Here is a 25,777-nt window from a genome sequence, read left to right as displayed (position 1 = left end):
CCAGCAGGGAGAGCCCTTCCACAGCTTGGGAGGGATGGGAGTCTAGGGCTGGTGCAACCCCAGCCCTTCCCTGCCCAGTGGGCAGGGGGAGAGACGGGCCTGCCTACCCCCATAGAGAAGGGGGATTGGAGATCACTGTGAACAGGGGGCACAGCCACCTAGTGACTTTGCAAAGTACCAAAGGTGTTTAAAAGTTAAAATTAAATGCTACTGTTGGATGATAAGCAATATGTTTAATTAACTGGAGAAAATAACATGCCTGACCCAGTGGATTCCACAATTTCTCATCTGCCCAATTCCCAGTTTTGCAGCAAAACTGTACTTTACACTTTGAACTTTCATTTAAAAGAATCTGTGTTTAACCCTGAATTTTATAATGAAAACCTTAAAAATGCAATACAAGTGGAAACTGATGCCGACTCATTTTCTACATCTGCAAATAACCTGGAAATGATTGTTCTGATATGTGAAGTATCTCATTCATCTAAACAGGCTCGTAGGACCAAAACCCAAAGATGACAACTTAACTGGTGAGCCACCAGCCATTTTATTTACCTGCACTTCTGCACGTATGGTGACTTTCAGCTGGGAACTGTGAGAAGCAGCACAGACCAGGACACTGCTTCCCGCAGCTCCCACTGGCAGGAGCAAATTGTGCTGCAAACCAACAGAAGCTGCAAGTGGCTGTTCTTGTGATTGCCCAGATAAATAAAGCATCCAAAGGCCCAGCAGGTGTGAACTATGTCAAGCCCACAAGCCACTTATTGCTCACCTCTGTAATTCATGCTTAATACAAAAATGTTTGCCGAATTCAGATTGTTTTTGCTATGGAATATGATTGATGATGATGGTAACAATTTAGAATCTTCTCAAGGATTAGTTACAAGACATATTCTTATGAACCATACATAAAATTCTTTAAGGCAAGGGACTCTCTAATGCTCTGCTCTCAATGAAATTGGTGTGAGTTTTGCAACAGACTACACTGGGAGCAGAAAACAACTCGCACACAGTTTGGTTACTAATGGCAAAAGTGTCAAAACTTTAACTGCCTGACACCAAGTACAGGCGCGGGGAACCGCCGCTGCTGCCGCTTCACTCTGGGTGCCTGTGGTCTGCTGGGGACGGTCCCCAGCAGACCACAGGCACCCGGACTGAAGTGGCAGCAGCGGCGGTTCCCCGCGCCTCTGAGGCTTTGCTCTGGCAAAGCCTCAGAGGCGCGGGACCCCCCCGCGGCTGCGGCTTCAGTCCGGGAGCCTGTGGTCTGCTGGGGACCGTCCCCAGCAGACCACAGGCACCCAGAGTGAAGCGGCAGCAGCGGCGGTTCCCCGCGCCTCTGAGGCTTTGCTATGGCAAAGCCTCAGAGGCGCGGGACCCCCCCGCGGCTGCGGCTTCAGTCCGGGAGCCTGTGGTCTGCTGGGGACCGTCCCCAGCAGACCACAGGCACCCAGAGTGAAGCGGCAGCAGCGGCGGTTCCCCGCGCCTCTGAGGCTTTGCTATGGCAAAGCCTCAGAGGCGCGGGACCCCCCCGCGGCTGCGGCTTCAGTCCGGGAGCCTGTGGTCTGCTGGGGACCGTCCCCAGCAGACCACAGGCACCCAGAGTGAAGCGGCAGCAGCGGCGGTTCCCCGCGCCTCTGAGGCTTTGCTGCCGCTGCGGCTCTGCTCACCGTGTCCCTGGTCTGCTGGGGGGGGGGGGCGGGGGGCGCAGCTAGTGTGCTCCCCCCCCCCAGCAGACCAGGCTTTTGTTTTGGACTCTGGGGCAGAGCAGCTGGGGCGCTGCCGATTGGTCCTGCAGCGCCTGCTCTGGGCACTACTGGACCAACCCAGCAGCACCCCAGCTGCTCTGCCCCAGGTCCTGATTCAGCCGCTGCTGGTCAGTTTCAGCAGCGGCTGAATCAGGACACCTGGGGCAGAGCAGATGGGGTGCTGCTGGGTTGGTCAAGTAGCACCGAGGAGCGGCGCTACTGGAGCAACCCAGCAGCACCCCAGCTGCTCTGCCCCAGGCGTCCCCAAGTCAGCTTCTGCTGAAACTGACCAGCGTTGACTACAGGAAGCCCCAGGCAGAGTTGCTCTGCCCCGGGCTTCCTGGAATCAGCTGCTGATCAGTTTCAGCAGCAGCTGACTTGGGGACGCCTGGGGTTCTTAAGTTGATTCTGTATGTAAGTCAGAACTGGCGGTCAGTTTCAGCAGTGTCTGAATCTGGACGCCAGTTCCGACTTACATACAGATTCAACTTAAGAACAAACCTACAGTCCCTATCTTGCACGTAACCCGGGGACTGCCTGTAGTAAAAAGCAAAGGGTCTTTTATAATTAAATGCTAATTAGCATCTAGTTACTCTCATTCTGCATGGCCCCAACAACTTTTAGGTATTAAGCAACTTTCAATGTTTTTGTATATTATTTAAAATGTGGCTTCAAAAAGACCCGCAAAAAAATAAAAAAGATTTAATTTACCCCTTTCAGACTCTGATGTTTCTGATCGGGGAACAGGTGACTTCAAGGACCCAGCTACTGGCAACTTTTCTCCTCCTTTAATATTTTCCTTGGATTTCATATCCTTCGCTACATCTCTTTCTCTGGATGGCTCCTTTTCTCTCTCCTTTTCTGCAGCTGACTTTATCTCAGCGTTGGTAACAACGGTCTTGGATTTTTCATCTTTTGATGTTTTTTCTTCTTTCTTGACTTTTTCTTTCTCTTTGTCAGATTTTGGTGTTTTTTCCTTCGTCTCTCTTGTTTTATCATCTTTGTTTGCCCGTTCTTCCTTTGGTTTATCTTTTCCATCCTTCCCAAGTGCCTTGGCCTCTGGAATGGCAGCTGGAGTCTTTTCTTTTTTTTCTTTATCTTTTTCCTTCCCACTTTTTTCTTTCTCATCTTTTTCTTTAATAATTTTGCTGCATAAAAAAGTTCAGAGTGCGCTCAATATTCAAACTAACTTCAGTTTTCATAATCAAATTCAAATTAGTTTTTACTTTTCAAGTTCAACACAAAACTCCTTTTCAAAATACTAAATAAATGACAAATTCCTGTCTTTCAATGTGCTACCATTCATCTTCATAGCAACAAATGAGTACCTACTTTCTAGCTAAAATAGGAGGATATAGGAAACAATACTATGATATAATTAGCAGGGTCTGAGGCATACTACAGAAATTACAAAACAATGCTTTTGACTCAACCTTATTCTAGCCCAGCAGCTGTATAAACATTGACTGAAAATACGTCCAGGCAGCAAGTAAATATCTGCTGCTGGCCCAGGTCAGCTGACATGGGTTTATGGGGCTCACACTGCAAGACTATAAAACTGCTGTGTAAAATCTAGGTCCAAGCTGGAAGCTGGCTCTTTGTGACCATGAATGCGGGGATAGTTCCAGAGACTGGCTTCCAGCCTGAGCCCAAATGTCTACACAGTAATTCTGAACACCACAGAGCAGTCTTGACTATACCATGGGTTTTTTATTCCACGGTAGTAACACCGCCAATTACAAGTTACCAATCAGAGCACTTGTCTGTGAGATATATACCCACTTAGGATATGTCTACACTAGCCCCCTAGATCGATCTAGGGAGGCTAATGAGGGCGACCGAAATTGCAAATCAAGCCCGGGATTTAAATATCCCGTGCTTGATTTGCATGTTCCCAGCCAGTCGCCATTTTAGAAATTGACTAGCCCGAAGTAACTGCCCGCGTCTACACGCGGCAGTGAAATGAGATTCCGATTTAAAGCCCTAACTTGAATTAGCTGGTATTCCTCCTGCAATGACGATTACCAGCTAATTTGATTTAGGGGCTTTACATCGGAATCCCGTTTCACTGCCGCATGTAGACTTTAATCATTTAACTTTCTGGAACTATAATGATGAAATTATTAGTATAATCTCATTGGGAGAAAAGCATTTCATTTATCAGTCTTAACTTGCAATTCCTTTATCTAATGGATCAAAAGGATGTAATTTGCAGAATTCTACTGCATAAAGTGAGGATCATTTTCACCTCTTGCTAAAAGACCCTTCAGAATAGATAGGTCACTTTCAAATTTAATTTCACAATTCTGCAGTCAGACAATGAAGAACTGAAGAACAGATTTCTCACCTGTTAGAAGCACTGTTTCCATTGCTTGTCGTCACCTTTGGTGTTGCACTGGCAGCTTTATTAATAACTTTCACAGCACCCTGAGATTTCTCCTTTAGTTTGTCTGTTGAAAAAGATGCTAACCTTAATCTACCAAGTTACTACTTTGCCTCAATGCTACAGTGACCACTTAAACATAATACTTCAAAATTAATGTAAAATTAGGTTCAACTTATTGACAGCTAAATTGACTGAGGTGGGTTTGACAACCACGAAGGCTTAATAACATAAGCAATAAACAATGTTTTAAAAAAAACATGTAATGGACCCGATTCATTTTACAATCTGAAGAAGATTAAACCACAGAATCCTAAAATTCAATTTTAAAAACGGTCAGAATCATAGCATTAAAAGAATTATTTTTTTAAATGGATGGCTTACCAGTCTCCTCAGCAGTGCTTTCTTCCAGTTTAGCTGCATTTATTGTCAGTGATGCAGGCAGCCCACCACCACCTGGCCCATTTTGCACTGTTGCAGCTACAGCATTCCTGGCTGGGGGGTCTTTGTGATGGAATTCATTTTCTGGTACCATGTAAGGCTTTCTACTTTTCAATTGCCCAGAATAGCTGAAAGTCGCACAGTGTGTTAAATATGCACAAACATAAAGCAAAATATAAACATGGGTTACTGTTTAAAAAGATTAATTTAGTACTTTGTGATTTAGCACTTCTTCAAAAATGATCTGCAGTATTTTCTTCCTCCTTCTATTACTACAATCAGTTCTTTAAAAGAACCTGATCCTCCAAATCTCTGCCACCTAAAAACGTTCAAAGAAATAAACCAGTGATTTTGTTTTACACTAATAGTTTTGAAGCTTTGCTAAATCAACTACTGCAATGAAATAAAACACTTTCCCAAACAAAACAAACATGGGTAATTTTACATTAAATATAACAACCATAATTAAACAGCAAAAAGTATTGTTTAATTTAATCTTCTAGAATTGCACAAGCCTAGACAGAGCAACTCTGTAATTGTAAAGCTATAAGCCCTGTCTTTCCTTGTCTTACCCTCCTTCCAGCTACTTGTTACCATCACTGGTCCTGTTAAAAATTATATTATAGGCTCTTTAGGGCATAGATTGTTACTTTCTTTTGTCCTATGAAGAACTTAGCACACTTAATCACCATCACTATTTAGTACAAACCAGGAGTCTCAACTCTCACCAGACACAAGACATAGGATGGTAAGATTTTCCAACATACAGCAAAAGCCAAATGCATGAGATTGGAAGAGTTCCAAGTCTCTGGAATCCTTTAATCATCTATTTAAATCTCTTTTTAAAGTAAGTTGTTGTTACCCCATGGCTAATGCATATAGATCAGGTCTCTTCTCTTTCTCTTCCTGGCATATTTTATGGACTCTTCTTTCCAAGGCCTGACCCAGGTTCAGAACTTTTGGATACCATGGAAGGATTTTGGTCAGCACAATCAGGATATTTCTGATATGTGTATATTCGCCTGTTTCAAGGCAGTGTACAGAAGCCTAGAATACAAGATATAAAATGCAATCAAAAGTAGTTCTCATTAAAACTTGAAAAATATCATATCATAGCAATTTAACATCTTTTATTACCTTAGTTAATTTATAGTGCCACTTATGTACCACATGTCTAAAGTTCTCATAATCTAACTGATCCGCTTTGTTCCCACCATCAAATCCCGTTGCCCGTAATATGGTAAGGAAGCCTGGATAGTTTCCACATTCCTATATATATGTAAAAAGAAAAATAATGTTAATCTTATTCAGGCAGCAGATTAAAATATTTTAATTTTTGCTGTAGTTTTAACATAACTGAAGCACACTATTTTCATTACTCTGCTATATGTAAAGTTTAAAATGTTCAATATTTACACAAGTATAAATATTGTCATCCTAAAATAAGCAACTGTTGTGATATATATGAATTAAGTGTACTGTTGTTATTGATCTTCAATATGTCCCACCAAATCCTGCATTTTGGCAGCAGGTTACACTGGATAACACACGTGTATCCTTATAACCCTATGGTTCTATAATTGTATGTGGGTACAGATGTTTATTTCACTCAGGTGGTATGCACATCTAGTACACAGAAGCCGGTTAACTTTCTATCGCATAACCCATTGGGGCAGAAAACCACCACCAAATGCCTTCTCATGCCCTCTAGTATTTAACCGGTTACTGATTAAAGGAGAGGAAGAGACAAAGTAGGAGACAAAAAGCCAAGGGATAAACAAAATGGTGTAGTCCCATCCAGAGACCCACAGCAGGGATGTGAATGGGTAACTGGTAACGCCTCACCTTTAATGGGTGAAGCTTAATGGTTCCAGTTAACCGGAAGGGGCTGGAGCAGCTCCCCGACTGATGTGGGACAGGGTTTGCTTGAGCCTGACTGGAGCAGCCCCTGTCCATGTGGGGGTGGAGAGTAAGGGTGTGGGAGAGGCAGTTCAGCCCAACCGAGCTGAAGCAACTCCCTGCCTATTCCCCCCACTTTTATCAGTTAAACATTCTGTTAAGACTCAATATAGGTATTGAGTCGCAACCTAGATAGTTTTGGGGCAGCCTGGAAGACCGATTATGATAGGAAGACTGACCCTGAGACAGAGTCAAATTGTCTGTTTGCCCAAAACTGATGGGGATAAGCCAGTTGGTTAGAGGCAGAGAACCTTCTCTGTAATTTATGCCTCCTCGAGAAAAAGTCTTTCTGCCTGAAAATATAAGCTGATTGTCTGAAATATTGCTCAGCACATTGACTGTATTGTTGCATACACTGCTGTCCCTTAACATTTTGGTTATAGATGACAATGTAATGCAGCTTGAGTGTTTTAAAAGAGTTTTATCAGACGTCTTAAAAAAAGCAGGAACTACCCATAAAAACCAAGGTCTTTTATATGCTTTTACAATTTAGCCCAATATATGCCTGCAAACTTCTGAAGAAGAATGACCTGTTTTTGAGAGAGGAGAAGAGAGAGGTGTGTGCATCTCTCTCCTTTGTTCCATTTTAACTGCCCTCTGATAGAGCTAACAAGAAAGCTTTATCACTCTCAAATATTTTTATAGCTGCCTTTAGTTAATTTGAGATATTTTTACCTTCTAAATCCATATGCAGTTTTCAAAGCACTTAAAGTTTGATAAATTAGACCACCTCCAACTCGACTTCGACAAAGATTAAAAGTATGACTCAGTAAGCAAAAGTGTTCAAAATGTATGCAGAGAATTCCTTTCCCATCACAGAAATCCTGCCTTTAAGTGTCAGTGAGATTTTATAATGCATGAAGTTTAAAATTAGAAAACTAGAAAAACAATTGTACTTCATGCATTAATACTTTCGCAGCCACTTATACGGTGTCTAGCTTACCAGTGGTAATCATCCGTTTATTTATGGATCATTCTACAATTTAATAACTTTACATACCTTTTCATATATGTTTCTATCACTGTGCCATCTAGTCACAGTCTCTAGCATACAGCATAGAAACCTGCCATATCTACTAGCTTCATTTTCAGTACAACTTGCTACTGTATAGATTATATCTGAGAAAACCTGTGAAAAACAAACAATGGTCAGGCTGTGTAATATGAAATCAAAATATTTTAAAAATCAAACCCAAATGCTTTCATTTTCATACTTCATGCTCACATAGCAACTAAGGTTAACAGAACAGAAATTAACTCATTCCACCTTAAACTCTGAACTCCCTGTCACACTGTTTTGTCATACCTCTAAACATCGTTCTATGAGGAAGAAGGGATGTGTCGAAAGAGAACTTTTTTCTGAAATTTGACACCGTATAGACGCGCCAAGTTTCAGAAAAGCCTATTTTGAAAGTAAATCGGAAACAGATATGCAATTGTCCTACTGCAAATTGCGTATCTTTTTCTGATTTACCACTGCAGTCTAGATGTAGCCTGTTAACTCATTGAGCTTGGCTAAGAGTTATACATAAAATGTTGCTGACTGCATGAACAAAATGTAGTTCTACCCTGCGTATTACAGAATAAAGGCACTGTAAATCCTTTTCTTACCATCTGTCCATGACACTACTTATAAACACAACACAAACAATGTAGATGTTTTTTCTAACTACATGACCTTCAAATTCAACCTTGGATCAAAAATTCACAAAGGATTTTTTACTTTCAATTATATACAGTTTCCCACAAAGTACATTTGTTTTCAGTGGCACTTCTGTGATCCCAATGCCTTCAACAGCATTGTCCTAATAATGGATTAGCTGGGTAAGAAGAGCTTAGTAAATAATATTGTTGCTACATAAAAAGAAATAAAATCGAGCTATTGGCTATCGTGGCTCTGCAGGGATACAAATGCAGTAAAAGTTTATTTTTTCCTCAGAAATGTGGGCAGATAGGACTCTGAATGCATGAAGTACAGAACTGATGAGCAAGAAAGTGTCGTTTTAAAAAAGTCACTTCAAAGTAAACCCAAATTTTCAAGTTATGTTCCTATGCGGAAAGTAAAACTGAACCCATTCCATTCTGGCTCAGACAAGCAGGTGAAGTACCCCCCTCACCCCCCCAAAAAACCAATATAAGAAGAATTTAGGGTTAAGTTTTCTGTACAACTACGTAACACAACCATTTCAATAAGACTCTTATTCCTATGTGTTTCACTACAGCAAATCACTTATCCAACCTATTATAATAAATTTAAGAATTAAGAAGCAGTATAGATATAATTTACATTATATAATGTTTAAATATGTATGTGGGCGTGTGTGTGTGTGCGTGTGCATATAGTATCCTCTTGGCTAGCAAAAAGCAGGACCAAATTTAGTGTAAAGACTATATCTATCTGCAAATCAATGTGTTTTAATGGTTACCAACCAATGAGAATCAATCTCTCTTTAGTAAAATACAAATGCAAAACATTTTAAAATCAGTAATAAAAAATCCTGCATAGGGATTTAAATTGCTTTGATTTAAATCATTTCACCTTGCTGCAGAACCAGAGACATTCACAGATCTTCCATGGTCTATGACAGTGTTTCTCAACCAGTGATATGAGTACTCTCAGTAGTACTCAAGAGAAGTCTGGGGGGTACATCAACACAACTGAAATTTGGAGAAAACTGAATTTTTGTTTTAAGTTTTACAGTGCTTTATTATTTTTGTACTTTTTACATCCAAAAATGTCATCGCCCACCTGGCTACAATTAAGTTGTTTACACAAATGTGTTGCAATGATAGAAAAAAATGTTGTGTGTCTGAAAACTGTAGGTACTGGGGGCACTTACAATTTTTTTATTTTTAAAAAAAGGGTTACTTCATAAAAAAAAATGTTGAGAAACACTGGTCTATAGGACATAAGCACATACTTGGTATAAACAGAACACTACCTACACAAAATGAGTTTCTTACTTATGGTAGAACGTTGCTTCTTCATATTAGTGCCCAGGAAACCCAGCATGGATTACCAAAGTGAACTAGTTAATGAGTTAAACGCAAAAAAGTCAATGGTACTGATTTGTAAACTGGTTTCCAGCAGCGCAAGTTGACTTGGTACCAAAACACGAGTTACATTATCTTTGCCTTGCGCTAGGAGTGGCGATGGTGGCTAAAGCCTGTTGGGCCCTATTAAATTGCTGAGGCCCCAGGCAGCTGTCCTTTTTGCCCCACCCTGTCAGCACTGCTGCAGCAGTATTTCAACAAAGCTGTTTAGGACTTGGGACTAAAACAAAGGGAGCGGAGAAGTGTGCAGAAAAAATATTTGCAAGTATATAACTGAAAACATATGTTCTTTGAATTTTAACATATATGTTGTCTATTTCTCCTTATCTGATCTTTTTTGATAATAAGCTCTCCAGGGCAGGTACAGATGGTTTCTTATACCTGTACAGTGCTTAGCTCAGTAGGGTCTCATTCTTGATGGAGACCCTTTTTACTCTTATAGTAAGAAAGATAAATGCTGTTCTGGAGTTGGAATATATCTATAGATTGTGTTGATGCACAATTCTTTTCCCATGGAAAAGGATGTGAAACAGTAATCTTGCAAAAACAGGTTTTTAATAAATGTATATTTTCACTTAAAAAGAAAACAACACAGCCCAAAACATTCTGTTTACTTACTCTATCATAACAGAGAAGTGTTGAAAAATTTGGTGTTTTCTGTTGATGCACTAATTCTACAAAGTGAGCACAGTAAACAGCATCGATTGCGGAAAAAATGCAGCGAGGAAATATACACAACTGTAGAAATTTTGTGATAGTCTCGTTTTTGGTTGATTCTTCAAAAACAAAGAAACAAAGAGACAAGAAGGGAACTGTATTATAGCAACATCATCTGTACATAAGACAGCTAACATTCAAACAAAACATATGATTCAGAAATGTATTATGCATTATAAGATATGTAACATCCCAAATTTCTTTTCATCCTGGTTAGGAAAACTCTCAAACCAGACAGGTAATCCCTATTAAGAAGCCAAGAAAATTAACCGATAAAATTTATTCATTAACCATGCACGTTTTTCTCCATTACATGCAACGGACAAGATCTGACTCAGAAACACCTCACACTAATTTATTCTAGTAATTGAAAGACCCACTGCAGATTATCAGATAGAGTGAAGAAAGTGAAGATTAAAAAGCCAACACAGTTTATCAAAAATAAAAGTTAATTTTACCCTTGGAGGACAAAATTTAGTTTCCATTTGCATGTTACTACTTGGCAATATTATCATAAATTCTGCAGTATATTTTGTAAAATAAAGTCTAGGTAATTGCATTATTTCACAAAGGCACCTATTATTAATTCTTTGCTAAGTGGGATGAATCAGTTTGTTGTTTCTTTTTTTAAAAAATTATCAAAAGTTGTGCACTAGTAACCATATTTTAATGATTGTAGCTCCTTTTGCTGGCTCCACGTGCTTTTACAACTATTATACATAGAACTATCCACACAATTAGAACCTAGCGCAATTCAGATATGTGAAACTTGACTGATGTTCTAGCAAAGAAAAATAAATCTCTTTCTCTAGCATAGCCATATTAGTTGAGAAAAATATTTCATATGGCTTGACATAACTCCTAGTGCTCTTCTCAGATAATTTGTTCATCAAGGTGACTATGCTAATAAAGCTGTGAATGATAGCTACGTAAGGGTCTCTATATTAAAGGAGGAGAACAAAAGATTACAAATTTCCTTAGGACACCAATCAGTTCAACACTATTTTCCCTCAAGACCCTACAGAAACACATAGTCTTGATTAATCTCTAAGGGTGAACCATCAATATGATTTTATCTTCTTGGGTAAGATATATTCCAATCTTAAATCAGAGGTGGCAATTAGAGGGAAGAAATCACCACCTCTCAAGCTCTAAGTCCAACTCACTCATCAGAACCAGATGGTAGTCACCTTCACTGTGCTCTAAACTACATGAAACAATCCCATGGTTTTCACTGAAGCTATGGGTTCTTGGGCAGAACCAGAACAGTCATCTGTATTATCAAAGTCACTAAGAATAACCAGTCACAGCAACTGCAGAACAATCACAAGCAGGAAGCCTTGCCAGAGTTTTGTGATCCAGGGAGAAAACCTATATATCCTACCCTATTCTTAACTTGTGTGGTTACTCTAATGCCAAATGGAAACACTCCCTGAGCTATAACTTAGGTGACAGAGACCACCTACATTTTAGGTCTGATGAAAAAAGCACAGCAAACACCATCTCCCCAATCTCTCTTGCTTCATGCACAACTATATATGCAACTGAAGACAAGTTTGTCAACACTGGTCCTGTGCTTTAACCCAACCATGTCCCAGTTACTCATGCAAAATGCTAGCCTGATTAGTTAATGGAAACTATAACAGGATCGCTTGGAAATAGTGACCATAATAGAATAACATTTAACATTCCTGTGGTGGAAAGAACACCTCAGCAGCCCAACACTGTGGCATTTAATTTCAAAAAGGGGAACTATGCAAAAATGATGAGATTAGTTAAACAGAAATTAAAAGGTACAGTGACTAAAGTAAAATCCCTGCGAGCTGCATGCACACTTTTCAAAGACACTATAATAGAGGTCCAACTTAAATGTATACCCCAAATTAAAAAACACAGTAAAAGAACTAAAAAAGCCACCGTGGCTTAACAACCATATAAAAGAAGCAGTGAGAGATAAAAAGGCATCTTTCAAAAAGTGGAAGTCAAATCCTAGTGAGGTAAATAGAAAGGAGCATAAACACTGCCAAATTAAGTGTAAAAATGTAATAAGAAAAGCCAAAAAGGAGTTTGAAGAACAGCTAGCCAAAAACTCAAAAGGTAATAACAAAATGTTTTTAAGTACATCAGAAGCAGGAAGCCTGCTAAACAACCAGTGGGGCCCCTGGACGATCGAGATACAAAAGGAGCACTTAAAGACAATAGAGTCATTGTGGAGAAACTAAACGAATTCTTTGCTTCAGTCTTCATGGCTGAGGTGGTTAGGGAGATTCCCAAACCTGACCCGTCCTTTGTAGGTGACAAATCTGAGGACTTGTCACAGATTGAAGTGTCATTAGAGTAGGTTTTGGAATTAACTGATAAACTTAACAGTAACAAGTCACTAGGTCCACGTGGCATTCACCCAAGGGTTCTGAAAGAACTCACATGTGAAATTGTGGAATTATCAGCTATGGTTTGTAACCTATCCTTTAAATCAACTTCTGTACCCAATGACTGGAAGTTAGCTAATGTAACGAAAATATTTAAAAAGGGCTCTAGAGGCGATCCCGGCAATTACAGACCAGTAAGTCTAACATCAGTACCGGACAAATTAGTTGAAACAATAGTAAAGAATAAAATTGTCAGACACATAGAAGAACATAATTTATTGGGCAAAAGTCAACATGGTTTCTGTAAAGGGAAATCATGTCTTACTAATCTATTAAGAGTTCTTTAAAGGGGTCAATAGACATGTGGACAAGGGGGATCCAGTAGATATAGTGTACTTAGATTTCCAGAAAGCCTTTCACAAGGTCCCTCACCAAAGGCTCTTACATAAATTAAGTTGGCATGGGATAAGAGGGAAAATCCTTTCATGGACTGAAAACTGGTTAAAAGACAGGAAACGAAGGGTAGGAATAAATGGTAAATTTTCAGAATGGAGAGGGGTAACTAGTGGTGTTCCCCAACGGTCATTTCTAGGACCAATCCTATTCAACTTATTCATAAATGATCTGGAGAAAGGGGTAAACTGTAGAGAGGCAAAGTTTGCAGATGACACTAAACTGCTCAAAGTAGTTAAGACCAAAGCAGACTGTGAAGAACTTCAAAAAGATCTCACAAAACTAAGTGACTGGGCAACAAAATGGCAAATGAAATTTAATGTGGATAAATGTAAAGTAATGCACATTGGAAAAAATAACCCCAACTATACATATAATATGATGGGGGCTAATTTAGCTAACAACTAATCAGGAAAGAGATCTCAGAGGCATCGTGGATAGTTCTCTGAAGACATCCACGCAGTGTGCAGCGTCAGACAAAAAAGTAAACAGGATGTTAGGAATCATTAAAAAAGGGATAAGGAAGAATATCTTGTTGCCCTTATATAAATCCATGGTACGCCCGCCCATATCTTGAATACTGCATACAGATGTGGTCTCCTCATCTCAAAAAAGATATACTGGCATTAGAAAAGATTCACAGAAGGACAACTAAAACAATTAGGGGTTTGGAATGGGTCCCATATGAGGAGAAATTAAAGAGACTGGGATTTTTCAGCTTGGAAAAGAGGAGACTAAGAGGGGATATGATAGAGGTACATAAAACCATGAGTGGTGAGAAAGTGAATAAGGAAAAGTTATATACTTGTTCTCATAATATAAGGACTAGGGGCCACCAAATGAAACTAATGGGCAGCAGGTTTAAAACAAATAAAAGGAAGTTCTTCTTCACACAGTGCATAGTCAATCTGTGGAACTCCTTGCCTGAGGAGGTTATGAAGACTAGGACTATAACAGGTTTAAAAGAGAACTAGATAAATTCATGGAGGTTAAGTCCATTAATTGCTATTAGCCACTATGGGTACGGAATGGTGTCCCTAGCCTCTGTTTGCCAGAGGGTGGAGATGTATGGCAGGAGAGAGATCGCTTGCCCATTACCTGTTCAGTTCACTCCCTCTGGGACACCTGGCATTGGCCACTGTCGGCAGACAGGGTACTGTGCTGGATGGACCTTTGGTCTGACCCCAGTATGGCCATTCTTATGTTCTTATGGAAATAATCACTTTACTGACCACAAATTTACATTTCGGTAAAAATAACATCTAATGGAGGCAATTAAATACATTGGCCAAATTAACAAAGCATTACAACAAATAATAAACTGGCAAAATCTGACTGAAAAAAGTAACTATCACTACTGCACCACTTTAGGTCAAGGACATGTACACAGCAATAAAATGCTTCAAAAATATGGACTTGGTGAAAAAAGGTACTTCCTTAATTAGGATGAATTTAAACTCAAGGCAGAGGACTCATGTAAGCACCTGAACAAGTCCTTAATAATAGCCTCACATAGCAGTATGGCATAGACAGATAGGACAAAACTCTTTCCAATGCACAGTGACCTAACTGTCCAGTAAATTAAGCATCTACAAAAGTGTCACTTAAAAGCTGACACACTGCCTAGAATTTGAGATGAAACAACGCTGAAATTAAAGTTTGCTTGTCTTAACAATATATGCCAATAACAGATTTTAAAACAAAATGTTTACAGTGCTCATGTAGCAAGAGTCAAGTTAGCAGAACTGTGCAATTTGGATCCAGAAAGTGCAGTGACTCTGGAAAAGAGCCAGTTTCTCACTCACTTGCTAGAAGCCAGTTATCCTTTTCCAGTTTCAGTCTCTGTAGAACCCTCTGCACATGCTCCAACTGCTTCTTCTCCTCTTCAAGAAGCTTGTCCTGAAGAGCCGTACAACGTTCTTTTTCTTTTTTCTTTTTATTTGGAGGCTAAAAATGTCAATGTATTTCATTTTAATGTTTACTATTCCTACCATATGCAAAAACAAGGATTGAAGATTTTGTTTAATGCAAACACTTTTTTTAAAATTATCTAAACAAAATAATTCATTGCTCTGCAGTTTTTCTACCTCTATGTTTACCCTGCTTCAATTATTGAACCATTCACCTAATTTTAACCACAACATTTGTAGATGGAGATTCTAAGTGAGATGCTAACTTGAAGACAAACGCCAAACTTTATTTTCCTAACGAGAGCAGTTCTGCAGTCCTTACTTAGTGAAATCAACAAGAGTTCAACCCAAGTAAGGGCTGTAAGTTTTACTAGACTGAAACCTTCATCTACAAATATTTACATGATAGTGCTCATTGTAAAGAGTATACAAGCTATGTTTTTGCTTTGCCGAAATAGATACATTAGTACTTAAAGGCCTTAATGTTTAATTACTGCAAAAATAGTTTGTGGTACGCTGCTAAAACATTATTTTGTTCGACAAAATATAGTTCAGCCACAGCATGAAGGAAAAAAAAGATTTTCTGTGTTGAAATACGGGTAGCAAAAATAAACAGCTTTTGACATGTACCATATTTTCTGCAGCAGTTTGCATCTGATTCCCAGAAGCACAAAATCAAACACAGAACCCCTAACTATGAATTTCATTTTGATATTCTAGTATGATATAGTACCAGAACAGAAAACTTATATTATATATTGTTCAGAGTTGTGGTTACAATTATCTTTAATTATCATTAGCTGTCATGTTTAGAGATATTTATACATTTCAATTTGAATGTAAATTTAAAATAGTAATCTATTTTAAAATGTTTCCAAGTACAAACATACCATTTCCTGATTGTCATCAATAGCTTTCATCTGGACTTTAAGTTTATTGACTTCTCTGTCATAGCTATTATGTGGAACAGCGAGGTCATACATTGTCAAAGACCAAAACGTAGCATAGAACTGAGGACTAATGTCATCCCAAACTTTAGGAAGGTGCAAGGAGATCACAGCGTCATGAACAGGAGCCATCACTAGCTCACATGATGTGATGTACTTGTGAACTTTGTGCTGCTGTTTGTTTCCCTTCTCAGCTTTTTTAAGTTCATCATATTTTGACTAAGGATTAAAAAGAGAAATATTTGTGATTTGCATTGATTTTACATATCTAATCAGTAGTAAGTAATTTATCAAATGAAAACTATCAAAAGTTTACAATTAGATGTACACCCTCCCCCACTACAATTTTATATACGAAAGCCAAGCATTAAAGAAATGCTGTGAAACTTCAAACATTTCTATGGTAGTAAATAACTTTGATATTTCACTATTAAGACATCATCATCGACTAAAAAACAACTCTGACTGACACATTTCCATAGGGAATCTCCCTGTTCAACATGTTTTGTTAGTCTATAAAGTGCTACCAGGCCATTTGTTGTTTTTTAAGTTTATCCCTATTCTTAGTTCCTATATGCTGGTATATGGAAGGAGCACTTGCAGGGAAAATATTGCTCAATCCCTACAACCATGGGATGAAACATGTGCATCCAGTCTTCATGTAGGAGCTATCAAAAGTTGAAGTACAGGCAGTCCCCGACTCACGTGGATCCGACTTATGTCGGATCCGCACTTACAAACGGGGCTCTCTCGCCCCGGAGGTGGAGGTAGCAGATTGCTACCTGCGAGCTCCGGGGCGAGAAAGCCCCGTTCGTAAGCTGCTCCGGTGCCCCTGGTCTGCTGGAGACCGTCTCCAGCAGACCAGAGGCACCGGGCGGGTTCCCGCGCTTCTGAGGCTTTGCCAGAGCAAAGCCTCAGAAGCGCGGGGAACCGCCGCTGCTGCCGCTTGAGTCCCGGTGCAGACCACAGGCACCGGGACTCAAGCCGCAGCCGCGGGGGGGTCCCGCGCCTCTGAGACTTTGCCAGAGCAAAGCCTCAGAGGCGCGGCACCCCGCTGCCGCTGCGGCTCTGCTCCCCGTGTCCCTGGTCTGCTGGGGGGGGGGGGTGCGGCTAGTGTGCCCCCCCCCCCCAGCAGACCAGGCTTTTGTTTTGGACCCTGGAGCAGAGCAGCTGGGGCGCTGCGGATTGGTCCTGCAGCGCCCGCTCTGGGCACTACTGGACCAACCCGGCAGCACCCCAGCTGCTCTGCCCCGGGTCCTGATTCAGCCGCTGCTGGTCAGTTTCATCAGTGGCTGAATCAGGACGCCTGGGGCAGAGCAGCTGGGGTGCTGCTGGGTTGGTCCAGCAGCGCCGAGGAGCGGTGCTACTGGAGCAACCCAGCAGCACCCCAGCTGCTCTGCCCCAGGCGTCCCCAAGTCAGCCGCTGCTGAAACTGACCAGCACTGACTACAGGAAGCCCGAGGCAGAGTTGCTCTGCCCCAGGCTTCCTGGAATCAGCGCTGATCAGTTTCAGCAGCAGCTGACTTGGGGAAGCTTGGGGTTCTTAAGTTGAATCTGTATGTAAGTCAGAACTGGCGTCCAGATTCAGCCGCTGTTGAAACTGATCAGTTTCAGCAGCGGCTGAATCTGGACGCCAGTTCCGACTTACATACAGATTCAACTTAAGAACAAACCTACAGTCCCTATCTTGTACGTAACCCGGGGACTGCCTGTATATTGAGTGCAGACTGACTCTTCAGCAAATTTAGCTGCCAAACTCTAAAAAGCATCTATTCAATATTTGCCACCTGTAGTTTTGTAAAAGTTTAAAATTCAGACAAGTAGGAGTACATTTTCAGTGGTACCCCAAAGGCACATCAGTGACTGCCAGGAGACTCACTTACAAAAACCCCCTGTCTCCTCAGCAGGCAAACATAAGAGCTTCTTAACCAAAGAGCCCTATTCTTATTAAATCATTTTAGCTGAAGCTTTCAAGAAAAAAAAAAAGTTTAGGCACTTCTGACTAGGGATGTTAAATATCGGTTAACTAAATAGTCAATTAACCTCATGAATTTTTATCAGTTACTCGACTATTCTATAGTTGCTAGGGGTGGGGCCAGCAGCCAGAAAGCTCTGGCCCATCCCAAGGAATCCCCTGCCACTCTGTACTGCTGCCTCTGACTCAGAGGCAGCAGTGTGGGGTGCCATTCAAGAGCTGGTCCGTCAGGGGAGCCAGTTTACAGAGCTCCCAGACCTGGCATAAGCGAGAACTGAGCTGGACTGCCTGCCCACCTGGCTCCTAATACAGTTGAAATTCACAGCCACAGCGGGGGTAGGTCCCAGACCTGGCGAGAGCCAGGACTGAGTCAGAGTGGCAGGCCAGCCTGCTAAAAAAAATGTACTGGCAAGTTGGCGGGGGTGGAGGGTGATGCATGTAGTCTATAGCATTAACCTATAGGCTTTTGCTTATTGGTTAATCGACTGCACTATTACATTGTAACTTCTGATATTAATAACCTCAGCCTTAATGGTTTAAATCAGGGGTCTCCAAACTGCGGCCCGCGAGGCCCTCTCATCCGGCCCATGGAGACTGTGACGGGGAAGAAACTCCCCGCACTAACAGCCCTTCCCCTGGAGAAGCGCCAAGCGGCGCAGCGCCGCGGAGCTGGGGCGAGGAAGAAACTCCCCACACTGACAACCCCTCCCCCAGAGAAGCGCCGAGCGGCGCAGCGCAGCGGAGCCCAGGGGAAAGCCCACGGGGAGGGGAGCGAGGGCGCACAGCCGCAGGCGCGGCAGGCGAGGAAGGCGGCAGGACGCAGGAGGAGAAGGGGCAGGGACGCCAGGGTGAGCGGCACGCCCCGTGCGTGCCAGCTCAAAAGGGGGAGGGGCCGGAAGGACAGGGGCGGCCAGCACTCACTTTCTTTTGGGCAGGGAGCCAGGAGAGGGAAGCCGGAGGAGCCAGCGGGACGGAGGAGGGACTCTGGACCCGCGCAGCCCTTGCCCTGGGCAGCGAGACTCCCCGGCCGGGGGTGCAGGGGATCAGAGCCACCAACGGACGGCCACACGCCCTGCGGACCGATGGCCGAGCCCGGGCTCTGCGCGTCCCTCACAGCAAGAGGGGTTGGGACTTGGCGTGGACAATTGCTCCCTATTGGCCAGTGCGTTCTTATCCTATTGGCTAGCTCTCTCATGAGGTCACTAGTGGGCTGGGCTCTATTTTGGCATCCACGAAACAATTTCACCATTCACACTAATACAGGTGTTCATGTGTAGTGTATCAATGTGTTATTAAATAATAACTGAATAAAATAATATTAAATAAATAATTAAAAACAACATCCATGTTTTGATTGTTTTTTATTTGGACCTCAAGTGTGTAGTCGGCCCCCGAACTGCTGTTTGATTGTTAATGCGGCCCTCGGGCAGAAAAGTTTGGAGATCCCTGGTTTAAATTATAGGCAAATAAAAACAGGTTTTGCAATGAAAAAGTGTTAGGCAAACAAATATAAACATTGTTACCGATACCACTATCCTGTCTTTGCATTGAATAAGGGTGTTTGGTGGGCTCATAGTTGGGAACACAGAGGCATAGAGGGGGTAAGTGGCTTGGTTAAGTCCAAGGTTACAAAGAAATGTTTGTGGCAGAAATAAATGCAGAACCTTAGTTTCATGACCTCTACAACATTCCTTCCTAACTCTACAAGCAAACTGTAGCACCCATATTACACAGCGAATTTTTAATGAGAACAGAGATGTACAAAAGGAAGCTAGAAGTTCAGTGACAACTTGTAATATTAAAGCTACAGAAAGCAGACAAAAATGCTTTTACTTACTGAAATATGATGTGCATACATAGGCCTGGAGAGGAAAAATGCAGCATCATGGGGGGTGTGAAACTCATTACAGAGAACGTCAATGGAAGGCACTCGCTTAATGTAATCCTCTGTGCTTAGATTAGATGCTAAAAACCCACCAAATTGTACTAGAGTATCATGGCACTAGATGAAAAGAGAGAGAAAGAATTAGAGAATAATGTATGGGTTTTTGTGATGGGAAAAAAACTAGGAGGGTTTAACAGATATCAACATTTTTAAGGCAAATACATATATAGATAACAAGCCACTACTCACTTTCCTGAAAAGTACACTTTAAAATGCTGTTGAAAATATAATACAGGTTGGGCCTGGTCTGGCACCCTTGGGACCTGACTAGTCCCAGGATGAGAGATTTTGCTGGTCCGAGGGAGGTTATTTCTGGACCCCTTCCAGCAGCCCTCCTGGCCGGCTCCCCTCATCCTGTTGGCCCTGCTGCTCTGCTGACCCTGCTGGGCAGCCATTGCTACCACGACTCCGGGACCTGCAGGGCCGCCGCACGTGTCACATTGAGACTTCAAGACCTGCTGGGGAGCCGCATGTGCTGCCGCTTGGGCTCTGGGACCTGCTGGGCAGCCATATGCACTGTGCTAGAGCTCCAGAACCCACTGGGCAGCTGCAGTCCCTGGCAGCCATGCACCAGGTCTCCCCATCACACTGGGCAGCCCTGCTGCCACATGTTGGGCAGCCCCGCCATCAGCATACTGTGGGCAACCCACTGTCCTGCCAGCCCTGCAAGGATCCAGGGATCCCTGCCGCTGGCCCTCCACTGGGACTCTCTGGTCCTACAACATCCAAGCTGAACCATGGATGTTGCCAGACCAGACAATCCCAGTTAAGAGAATTTTAACCTGTATGCTATTACAAAAATCTTCTGCCCTTTATGAAAACTAATCCAGCCCTATGTTCTGCAGATAAATAAATTCTCCAAAAAAATTATTCAACACTAAAAAGTATGCTGCTTTATTAGGGTTCAACATTCTGCTTTCGAAACGTTTACAAATCCTTTCGTGTGGCCCTTGAGCGTTTTTAAAAAACTGCCAAAATTAGGAGAGTATTTAGGTAATTTCCAAATTATAACTAAATTAAGATTTTAACTTATTTCAGTATTTTATATCTTAGGTCAGCACAGACATTTAAAAAATTAGAAAGACTGCAGTCAGCATGCAGAGTATATCAGAGTTTCTAAGTTACAGACAGAACCATCACATTTCATGTCATACTTTTTTTGAAATGTCCATTGTTCTTTGTTGAAAATACAGTATTGCATGAAGTCTCAGAACGATGGCCATCAGAAAGAGCAAATTTCCCAAGCTTGATTTTGTGTGTGCGCGCGCATGCATGCTGAAAACAATGACACTACCTGATGGCTAAGTACTTCTATAGGTAAAATGAGTAAGTGATCTCCCTGGAGATCCTATAAGAGCTCAATAACTATCTAGGGCTACCTGTTCACTTTTCCCCTAAACGGAGATTAGGCTAAGGGTCTGATGCTGTAAGCACTTTTGCAAGTGTTCTTTTCTTTCAGTTTTGTAACTTATTTGTGCTGGATTACATAATTAGCTTTTGACATTAAAATAATAATGTACAAATAAAACACCTGAAAAAAAAACCTATCAAATTTACAACAGGCTCAGACTAAATCGGCTACCATCTGAAGCTTTTGAACAGGTTCATGGGTTTTTCAAAAACCTTAACATAATAAATTGAGAAATCTTGCTTGGATGAATGGACTATAAGGTGCATAAAAAACTAGCTTGATCATTGGGCTCAAGGGGTAGTGATCAACGGCTTAATGGGTAGTTGCCACAGGTATCGAGCAGAATGCCCCAGGGATCTGTCCTATGGCCAGTTTTGTTCAATATCTTCATTCATGATCTGGACGATGGATTGGTTTTCACCTTTCACAAATTTGCGAATGACACTAAGATGGGGGGAGAAGTTGATAAGCTGAAGGGTAGGGTTAGGGTCCAAAGTGACCTAGAGAAACTGGAGAATTGGACCAAAAGAAATATGATGAGAATCAACAAGGACAAGTGCAGAGTACTTACGACGGAAGAATCCCATACCCTGCTACAGGACAGGACTGGTCAAGCAGCAGTTCTGCAGAAAAGGAGCTGGAGATTACAGTAGATGAGAAGCTGGATAGGAGTCAACAGTGTTTCCTTGCTGCTCAGAAGGCTAACAGGTTATTGGGCCATATTAGCAGACATTGCCAGCAGATCAAAGGAAGTGATTATTCCACTCTATTTGGCACTGGTGAGGGCGCATCTCGAGTACTGTGTTCAGCTTTGGGCCCCTCACTAAAGAAAGGATGTGAACAAATTGGAGAAAGTCCAGTACAAGGTAATGAAAATGATTAGGGGCTAGGGTGCATGACTTAAGAGGAGAGGCTGAGGGAACTGGGTTTATTTATAAGTCTGCAGAAGAAGAGAAGAGTGAGGGGGCATTGGATAGCAGCATTCAACTACCTGAAGGGGGGAAGAGGGGAGATCCAAAGAGGATGAAGCTAAGCTGTTCTCAGTGGTGGCAGAAGGCAGAACAAGCAGCAATGGTCTCAGGTCGCAGAATGGCAGGTCTAGGTTGGTTATATTAGGAAAAGCTATTTCACTAGAATGATGGTGAAGACTGGAATGAGTTACCTAAGGAGGTGGTGGTGATTTTTAAGGCCAGGCTTTGTAAAGACCTAGCTACACTGATTTAGCTGGGGTTGTTCCTGCTTCGAACAGGCAGCTGGACTAGATAACCTCATGAGGTCTCTTCCAACGCTAATAATCTATAATTCTCAATGTGTAAGGTTTCAGGACAGTTAGACCTGGATTGTGAAGACTCTCAAGGAAATGCATTCAAGACAAAAGATAGGCTATATGTATATGTGTTTTATGTATAACGGTGTTAATAGGCTAAAAATCAGAATCTCTCAACTTCCTTTCAAAAGCTTTTCATGTATTATTCCAATAAATCAGAGATTACGAAAGGTGTTTCTTATTTTAAAATATAACAGAGCCCACAATGAAATCTAAAAACCTGTTTAATTTTAGTGATTGTGTAGTTTACTTGCTGAAACAATAAATCTAGGAATATACAATTGTTTTTCAATATAATTAATGTCTAAATAAAATCAGTCTAACATAAGGTGAAAATACTTAAATACAAAATCAATTTTTGAAAAAAATAAATACTGAACAGATTTATTTTTGTATGTAATTTTAAAGACGAGACTTCTTATATTTATTATTTTGACAGTAAAAACTGTGCTATGCAATATTTACATATAATAAATGAGGAATTAAAAAAATTATTAAAAATGTATAAACATGTAATTGTTTCTACTTACCTGATCATACAGCTTCCCTACCAGCTTCAAATGTTTCTCCCCTCCTTCCTGAAAGATCACACCATTTCGCTGTTGAGCCATAAGCAGGCATAGTGGAAGGGCCAGATCATGGTCAAGTAATGCATCTTTTAATCTTTGTGAAGATTTTTTAGTGTTTCTGATCTGGCCAAAATAGCCACCCTGTCCAGAAAGGCAAGAACACCAGAAGTTAAGGAATTCCAACTTAAGAAATATCACTTTATTATACTCAAATGGTAAATATAGTATCAGATTATGACAGTATAAATAATTCATCAACATCGGCCCAATTTCTTGAACTTCAATAAAGCTAGTAAATTAATCTCCCATCCCACCTCAGCTTTTAGCTGCTCTCCACCAGTCATGGCTTCTAGCTGCTCCATTGTCATCTCTTCTGTAATTTCTATTCCAGCCATTTTTTGTACCACCTCTTTTAAAATTAGCAAGTCAAAGCTGTACAGAAGAAAAATAAGAACTACATAAAATGAGATAAATGCTATGAGCAATAGAAATGGTCATTTACAATAGTTAATACAAAATAAAATCACTGCATGATAAAATTGCTGTAGTGAAACAAAACCAAAACGCAACCACAATATTCCTTTTCAAAAGGTAATAAAAGTTCAGTGCTACACTAAAATAAAACAACCCAGTGCTAACGCTGAGAAAAACAACCGGTTTTGAAAATGTACAGGTAGTAAAGGTGATATGCCTCGAATGGACCAAAACTAGAGCCACAGGATTCTGAGAGAAAGATTGTGCTTAACTGAACACCGTGACCCACTGAACTGGTTGGTGATGAGTGCTGGGAGGAGAACCTGCTCCCATGAATGGTGCCGAGTCTGGTGCCCAGAGAGGATGGTGTAGGAAAGAACAAAATGTTCTCGGAGGAACAGTGGTGCAGCCTAAACTCCTCAAATTATGTGAGAACGGGGTGAGTTGTCTGTCAGCACCAGTGGTGATGGTTCCAGCAGTTGTGATGTTCAGTGTTGGGTCTCTGTGCTCTCAGTTTTGGAGTCTCTGGTGCTAGTGTGCACTTAGGTGCCAGCACATGTTGGGAGTTAGAATTGTGCTGGTGCTACCGTATCCATTGGCAGGGATGGCATGTCAGCTTTGGTTGATGCTGAGTGAGATGCCGTGCCAGATGGTGCAGAGGAGCTGGTTTTCTCTTTGGCTCTCACTCTGTCCTTTTTTTCGTTGCCACTTTCCACTTTACTGTAGTGCCAGAGGTGGACTGCACCAGTGAACACGCAGCACGGGTTCTTGACGGCACAGCCAGCAAGGACCATGCCAGAGAAGCTTGCCACCTAGGGGAGTGCCATGTAGGGGATTAATTGGTTCTTTTCCTCAGAGTTTATGGTTCTGAAGGCTCTGTTATCTTCAACTCCAGCAGCTGAAGAGATTTCTCTCACAGCAAGTTCTTGAGCTTCATCTCCCTGTCTTTTCTCGCCCTGGGGGACATACTCTGACAGGGTGGGCATTTATGTGCCACATGGCTTTCGCCAAGGCACTTTATGCAGGAGGTGTGCCTGTCCGAAATGGGCATTGAGTCTGTGCAGGAATCACGTTTTTTAAAAGCCGGGGAACCTGGCATGATGAAAAAACGGGTATGCAGAATTTGGAGAAAAAGTGGAAAAATTGGGAGCAACTTTTTTTTTTTTTTTTTAAGAAAATGAACATAGGCTAACCAACAATAGACTGAAAACTGTTAAAAACTACTACTAACTAATGTTTTCTCTTTTTTCAGTCAGGAGAGCAATGCTCCGAAACTCTGTCTTTTGCTGCAGACAGCAGAAAAGTAACTGAGGGGACGTGCACCATATACACAGCTAAGGGATGAAAACAGTGAGAGACAGCGACTGCTCATGCACGAAATGGGAAGGTGCTGCTAGGCTAAAAATCTCCGATCACCAGCACAAGGACACATAGACACCTGAGTGGAGCGCCCACAGGGACAACACTTGGAGAACCAGGGAATTTTCCAAACAGCAGGAAGTCAATATTATCTAGCAGCACAGCATTACCAACACTTCCTCTGCTAACTGGGCTCTTGGATGACATTTAGGGGTAAATTAGGCAAGATCTTAACTATTTCAAATACATAAATAACTCACTATTATCATTCATAAATTGTCACCAAATTTTAATAAAAGAGTTAATAGAAAAATGTATTCCATATCCATACTTCCCACATATGACAAAACTATCCATTAAACAATTAAAAAATCCCAGAAAAACAAACCAGGTGCACTATACAAGTGGGAAGGGAACGAAAAAAGGATTCAAGCTGTAAAGTCTGCTTAAAACTGAAAACTTCTGAAAAAAAGACAAATCAGTTCTGACAAGAGGGAGATCCAAAGAGCAACTGGACAACAAGCAGCTGAATAGCATTAAATATATTAAATTATTTAAATAGTCAAGTAGAGCAATATGAATTTTAAGGACTTTTGATGACAAGATATTGGGAACAACAGCAAGAGGACCTATAACGATTACCTTTCTTGAATGCCTTATATATTAGTTAAAGAAACATTTTCTAAATTAATTATGCTTTTATATACTGTGAGTTCCTAGTATTGCAATGTATAAAAGA

At 41.3% G+C, this 25,777-nt stretch overlaps 1 protein-coding gene across 2 annotated transcripts in view; it reads right to left on the bottom strand.

The window, feature by feature from the left end:
* Positions 1-25,777, bottom strand: part of THOC2 (THO complex subunit 2) — a 121,078-nt gene that overhangs the window by 13,259 nt on the left and 82,042 nt on the right. For both annotated transcript variants that reach the window (XM_014569712.3, XM_006115394.4), the window contains 12 exons: positions 23,520-23,637; positions 23,167-23,346; positions 19,791-19,955; positions 15,922-16,197; positions 14,927-15,068; positions 10,201-10,358; positions 7,529-7,657; positions 5,707-5,838; positions 5,432-5,616; positions 4,513-4,697; positions 4,093-4,195; positions 2,457-2,893 (listed from right to left, as the gene is read on the bottom strand). In XM_014569712.3, the coding sequence (XP_014425198.3) occupies positions 2,457-2,893; positions 4,093-4,195; positions 4,513-4,697; positions 5,432-5,616; positions 5,707-5,838; positions 7,529-7,657; positions 10,201-10,358; positions 14,927-15,068; positions 15,922-16,197; positions 19,791-19,955; positions 23,167-23,346; positions 23,520-23,637 (2,210 nt within the window). The remainder of the gene's footprint in view (positions 1-2,456; positions 2,894-4,092; positions 4,196-4,512; positions 4,698-5,431; positions 5,617-5,706; positions 5,839-7,528; positions 7,658-10,200; positions 10,359-14,926; positions 15,069-15,921; positions 16,198-19,790; positions 19,956-23,166; positions 23,347-23,519; positions 23,638-25,777) is intronic.

This window comes from Pelodiscus sinensis, chromosome 13, assembly GCF_049634645.1.
Source record: "Pelodiscus sinensis isolate JC-2024 chromosome 13, ASM4963464v1, whole genome shotgun sequence".
NCBI classification, from domain to species: Eukaryota; Metazoa; Chordata; order Testudines; family Trionychidae; genus Pelodiscus; species Pelodiscus sinensis.
The sequence above is the reverse complement of the archived record's forward strand: the minus strand, read 5'-3'. Positions and strand labels throughout refer to the sequence as shown.